General features: G+C 29.1%; 1 protein-coding gene across 1 annotated transcript; it reads left to right on the top strand.

Annotated features, from left to right (window-relative positions):
* Nucleotides 1-3,115: 3,115 nt before the first annotated feature.
* LOC125835488 (zinc transporter 5-like) lies at nucleotides 3,116-5,851 on the top strand. Its single transcript, XM_049514621.1, has 3 exons — nucleotides 3,116-3,700; nucleotides 3,803-3,952; nucleotides 5,511-5,851. The coding sequence occupies exons 1-3, from the start codon at nucleotides 3,116-3,118 to the stop codon at nucleotides 5,814-5,816; spliced, it is 1,041 nt and encodes a 346-aa protein (XP_049370578.1). The 3' UTR covers nucleotides 5,817-5,851.
* Nucleotides 5,852-6,779: the final 928 nt, after the last annotated feature.

Genomic DNA, 6,779 nt, shown 5'->3' on the forward strand with positions numbered 1-6,779 from the left:
ATTAAGAAAATAATTATTGACATAGTGAGTTTAGAACTTATCATTTTACCCCAATTAATTATGAAGTAGATGAATTAAAAACTTAATATTTTCAAAAAATCTACTTTTTTCAAAGTAATTAATTGAGGATATAATAGATAAAAAATTTTTTTTTTGCTTAATTTGTTAAAATGAACAAATAATTAAAAACAACTAAAAAATTTAAAAATAAATAAATAATTAGGGACAAAGAGAGTACTTTTCCAACATGTCTACTTCCATCATTCTTGGGCCACATGTTCCCTAGTTAACTTGTCTACTTTCAATTAAGGTTATCTTTTACTCCCTCAATCAACTTGACCATATTCAAAACAATAATACTGTATTTTAAAAAGAAAAGTCATTTGTTATCCTAGAGTAGATTTTATAGAGCACTCCCTTTGTTTCAATTTATATAATTCAGTTTTATTTTTAGTTAGTCCAAAAAAGAAGATATATTTTAAAATATTTATTTTATTTTTAATAAAATGATTTATAGCTATACAAATATCAATCACTTATTTTAGATTACAAATTTTAAAAGTCATTCTTTCTTAAACTCCATATCAAATTCAACTAACTCAAATAAAATGAAACAGAGGGAGTATTACATATTATTATAAATATTGTTTTTTACTTTTATTGAAATTTTTTGAGTTGGAGTTGTAGATAAAATAATATTTGATTATAATTTTTACAAATAATATTATTTGTTTGAATGTACTTTTCTATTAAAAAAAACATGAAATATGACTAAATATGGTTGTTTTCATAAAATAAAAAATTAGGGTAGCATTTGGAAAAAGGGATATAGCAAAAGTAAAAATAAGATTTTGAGTGTTTTTCAAATTCCAAAATATATTTAAAATTTTCATGACTTAACACTAATTTTCATTTAAAAAAAACGGAAGAAAATAAAAAAATTCATGATCAAACAGGTCCCAATACTAATTTGGCGAGACGTCTTACGAGGTGATCTTGCTACGTTGGAGAAATAATTCAGTTCAATTTTCACATCAATTGTCAATTTAAGAAGCATTCACTTTACACTTGTATTATTTTTATTTGATTACATTCTTGTGGATACAATCTATGGCGGTGCAAAATATCGACCCTAGTTGAACGTCAAACAGTTCTGGTCCTAGTGTCCTAAGATAGAATAGACATGTTCTCTGTTTATTTTTTTGGTTTTCCACCCAGTGTTCAGAGTCTATATTAGAGCTCCAATTAAATTTGGATTACGCATTGCAGGGCCCGTTCGGAGGTGGCGCTTCCAACATGATTTTCTCTATACCCATGGCTCAAACTAAGACCTCTGATTAAAGATGAAACACTCCCTCTAGTGCACCACAACTCATATTGGTGACATGTTCTCTGTTATTGCCTCCTAGTGGCCACGTAAACAATTTACAATTCAAGACGAAATTAGAATTATTGTTTATTTTATAGATTCAATCGTACAAACTTTTAACTAATTTTAGTATTGAATCCATTATAATTTTTAAGTTATGAGTTTATATTCATTATTTGTTGCAATTTTCTTATCAATATATCATCATACTTATATTAGTGATGAAGTCATAAATTTCGTTAAGAATATTCAAAATTTAATATATGTGTATGAAAAATAATTTTTGACCTATATATTTTATACAATTTTCTATATACATATTATAATTTTTCAATAAAAAGTGTCCGATTAACCACCCCAAACTATATATAGTTATGACACTGATTTACAATACGTATATTATTAATCACTAGATCACATCATAGTTTGTCTTCATGGGAGAATGAATAGGAATTTAAATATTCTCTATTAAAATACATTGCAATTTTCCCCTCAATGTACCACTTTTTGATTTATTTGAAGTATCCTAGTTGGTTATTATGCACGACACAAGCTAAATACTGTGAACCAGCTAAACTATGATTTAATAACTCATGCTAGAATAGCAGGCCGGTTTGTTTCATCAATAAGGTGATTGTATTTATTTATTTTTTGAAAAAATTTACATAAACATACAATTTAATTTACCATATTTTCTAAAAAAAAATTACCATCTTAAAATAGAGGGGATGTTTTGCACAAATTGTCCTTATTTTGGGGTGGTCTTTGATATTTGCCCCTCAAATAGGTGGCTTTTAATTTTTTCCCCTACTTCTCTTTTAACGAAAATTTGTTGTCCAAAATATTTGTAATTATGACCTCCTTACGTTAAACAAATCTTTTTAAAAAATGTTTGCCCCGGGGTTTAAGATCAGTGCTATCTAATTTGCAAAGCTAATATTTACCTCGTAATATTTTAAAAAATCGCTAAGCACAAATTATTCCCTATAAGGAATAAGTACATACTTCTAAACTTATGTTCCGAAGCACAGGTTCATACTACTGAAATTATGTGCCAAGACACAAACTCATACTATTGAAGTCATGGCCTAAGCTACTACAAGTATATACTACTAAACTTATGCCCTTAAACACAAGTTAGTTAGGCATAAGTTTAGTTTTAAAGCTTTATACGTTAAAATGTTCATACTACTGTACTTAGTCCTCAAAACACATGTCACGCCTAAGGCAAAAAAGAAAAGAGTAAGGCTTAATTATGCAACTTGTGCCTAACAAAGTTGTGACCTTGTCCGTCGATTATTGTAATTCAATATAACTATTAATATAAAAATAATTTAATAAATCAAATATTAATAAACCAACGTACAAGGTCGGTTTATTTGAAACTACATATTTTTAACTAAAACCAACTTGGGCCATTGAATTTAGAATACACTCAAAACTCCATATTTTTACTTTTTTCACTTTCAAATGAAATAATCAAATATTATTTGTACAAATTATAATCAACAATTCCAACTTCAAAATTTCTAAAAGAGAGTGAAAAGATATTTGATTTCTATATATCGAAGCACCTAGATAATTAAATTGAAATAATAGCAATACTTTATTATTTTCAAAATATGATTCTGTGTGTTGTATATAAATTGGCAAAGGTGTGCAATGCTTACTTGGTTTTGTCCCCTTTTTCACACTTGGTACGGGAAGAGTAGACGAAAAAAAAGAAGAGCTAATTAAACTATACTAATGGGAAAATTTGAAAAGATGATATTTTGGTACATTCTATTACTTTTTCCCTCCATAGTATTAGGCAAGTGTACTTGTGATCCGGATAACGATGATGAAGAAAAAAGTAAAACCAAGACAGTACTTTACTATAAAGTGGGAGCCATCGCTTCCATTTTGGTAGCAAGTGCAATTGGGGTGTGTATTCCTGTATTTGGAAAAGCAATACCGGCCTTAAGCCCAGAGAGGAATTTCTTCTTTATAATCAAAGCTTTTGCGGCTGGTGTGATCCTATCAACGGGGTTTATACACGTACTCCCTGATGCATTTGATAAATTAGCATCACCATATTTGAAAGTGCGGCCGTGGAAAGATTTTCCTTTCAGTGGATTTATTGCAATGGTTTCAGCAATAGCGACTCTGATGGTGGATACTTATGCAACTTCGTATTACAATAAGAAAAAATTGAAAAATGGAGTGGTGGTTCAGTCCGGAGATGAAGAAGCAGTTACTCATACTCAATCGCATGTCCATGCACATAGTTCAGTACCGATGATGATGGGTGATTCTATCTCCGAGCTCCTTCGTTATCGTGTTATTTCTCAAGTAAGCCAATTTTTATGTTATTACTATGACTTGATGATATGTTCAAGACCACAAAATTAAATATCTTATGGTATGGTATAATATGTGTGGTGTGGAGTGCAGGTTTTGGAAGTGGGAATAATAGTACACTCTGTCATAATTGGAATAGCTTTGGGTGCTTCTGGAAATCTCAAAACTATAAGGACTCTTTTTGTTGCTTTGACTTTTCATCAATTTTTCGAAGGCATGGGACTTGGTGGATCCATTGCTCAGGTAATTAATTTTCTCTATTTTTTTTTTTACATTAAAGGTGGGCAAGCCCTTTTTATTGAATGGACTATATCACATGAATTGAGTGGATGAAGCATCACCATATCGCCTGTTTTTAATACAAAACTAGCCCCTTAAGTTTATCAAGATATTTCATTTAGATAATTATACCAAACCTGTTTCAATTTAATATCTCAACTCCTAATAAAATGTTTCAGTTAGATATTTTTTGTTCAAAATTTATTCACATGTGTTCTCATATGTTTACTAGGTAGTTAAGTTATAAATAGATAATTTCCTTTAATTATATACATTCATCTCAATAAGACATAAAATATTTCAGATATTTTTCACTTGGGTTGGATGCGTCCAGTGAAATGATATGACATATATATTTACATACTTAACTTATTATCTAATAGACGAATATATATATGTAAAATAAAAATATCTAATTAATACACCTTATTGAGTTAAGATATTCCATTGAAACATAACTTTGTTAGTTACATGTGTACAAATAGAATTTGGGATTGAGTCGATTGACTATGAAGCATTTTCTTTTTGTTTCTTTTCTAATTGTTATTTATTGGAATAGTGACCTGTATAACCTTACGTTATACTCTTGTCACATTTTACTTTTTTACGTTCTTTTAAAAATCACAAATAAAAAATAATAATTTATTATTGTCTCCTTTATCCTTGATTTCTTTAATAAATTGCATTTTATTCGAGAACAAGATCAAACTAATTAATAATTTTATTTTAAGAAAGTTTGGTTATTGTCGATTTATTTATTGTTGGTTTGATTTGGTTTTTCTGATTTTTTTTCGGTTGAAAGTAATAAATACATATCAATAGACACAAATATCTAGTACATGAACAATTCACATAAAAGCTACTGTGGGTTCAATTAAACAATACTAGGGTTATTATTACACAAACAAATTGATTCAATTAAGAGAAAGTATGATTATCTTAAGTGAGGTAGGATAGATAAAGACTTTGTAATGAATTTTGATGGGCTTGGACTTAGGGTTGTAATAGTTGGGCCAACATTAAGTGTTATGCTTGAGAAAATGATAAACTTAAAGACTTAAGTTAATTAAAAGGGAAATTTAACAAAATATTTTTATTTTATTTATGAATAATATATAAATAATTATAAAATTTATATATCTAATTTCTCGGTTCGATTCGGTTATTTTTGCCATTTGATTTTAGTAAAATCAAAATCAAACTAGATAATATCGGATTTCAAAATTTAAAACCAAACATAACCAAACCAAGCCAAATAAAATATCAGTTTCTTTAATCGACTAGATTCAGATTGTGAATCAATTTGATTTTTTAACCATAATCATAATCAGATTGGATGTGTTATATATATGCCCTACGCTATTTGGCAAATAATTGTGAAACTGTTGGTATTTTATTATTGATTGGTAATAATAATTAATTAATGTATTAATGTGCCAACTGATAAAGTTGTTATATATTCCAAATGTAGGAAGATTTTATAAATTTATGTCATACATTTATTTGGCACTTTAATTTGCAGGCAAAATTCAAATCCCGTGCTGTGACTATAATGGCTTTATTTTTTTCGCTCACAACTCCAATCGGAATTGCAATAGGACTAGCAATAACAAAAGGATACAATGAAAACGATCGAAAAGCTCTCATTATGGAAGGAATATTTAATTCGGCTTCAGCTGGCATCCTAATTTATATGTCACTCGTTGATTTATTAGCTGCCGATTTTATGCATCCAAGAATGCAAGGCAATGGAGAACTTCAATTAGGGGCTAATATTTCACTTCTTCTTGGTGCTGGCCTCATGTCAGTCATAGCCTTATGGGCTTAATTCATCTAACACAAATTATTATTATCAATTTCACATTTATTTTTGTCTTTTACTTTTAATGTATTTCTTTTGGTAGTTAACTTAGAGATATACAAATATGACTATAAATCTTTTTATATAGAAAAAATAATGACGTCAAAGCTTGCATGATTATAGAACCTTATTACCAGACATATTTTGGGTGTTTAGGAGTTATTTTACAAAAAATAGATGATTTTCTTTATTTTTTATGTGTGTTAATCCATGAACATTTTGTTGATATGATTTTGCAACATCTTTATGGAAAACTCTGTAGGGAGTTGAAGGAGCAGTATGTGAAGACTCACCATATTTATGGTATTTTTGGGCATTTAAGAGCCATTTTATAAGAATTCGGTGATTTTCTCAGTTTTTTTGTGAGTATTAGCCCATAAATATTTTGTTGATATGGCTTTCAGTCGAGTTTTTTGCAGAACCTTTACGGAACACTCTATAGGGAGTTGGGGGAGAAGTACGTGAAGCCTCACAATTTTTATGGCATTTTTGGGCACTTAGGAGTCATTTTTATAAGAATTAGGTGATTTTCTCAATTTTCCCTGTATGTTAGCCCAAAAATATATTCGTGATATGGCTTCCATATAATTTTTTTATAAAACGTTTGCAGAACCCTCCATAGAGAGTTGAGCAAGCAATACGTGAAGCCTCGTCATTTTTACGATATTTTTGGGCATTTAGGATCCATTTTACAAGAATTGAGCGATTTTTTCTGTTTTCATGCACATGAATATTTTGGTGATATGGCTTTTAGATGATTTTTTTGCAAACCTTTATGAAACCCTCCGTAGGGAGTAGTACGTGAAGTCTCACCATTTTACGACAATTTTGGGCTTATAGGAACTAGACTTTTTCTAATTTTTTTGTGTGTGTTAGATCATGAATATTTTTGTGATATGACTTTTGGTTGATTGTTTGCAAAACTTTTAT

This window comes from Solanum verrucosum, unplaced genomic scaffold (assembly GCF_900185275.1).
Source record: "Solanum verrucosum unplaced genomic scaffold, falcon-dt-bn FXZP01000040.1, whole genome shotgun sequence".
Lineage (NCBI taxonomy): Eukaryota > Viridiplantae > Streptophyta > Magnoliopsida > Solanales > Solanaceae > Solanum > Solanum verrucosum.

Excerpts from the sequence above, each read along its gene's own strand:
- LOC125835488 (XM_049514621.1), top strand. The coding sequence starts at position 3,116 with ATGGGAAAATTTGAAAAGATGATATTTTGGTACATTCTATTACTTTTT. Across the intron at positions 3,701-3,802 it reads GTTATCGTGTTATTTCTCAA|GTTTTGGAAGTGGGAATAAT; the intron begins GTAAGCCAATTT and ends TGTGGAGTGCAG. Across the intron at positions 3,953-5,510 it reads TTGGTGGATCCATTGCTCAG|GCAAAATTCAAATCCCGTGC; the intron begins GTAATTAATTTT and ends TTTAATTTGCAG.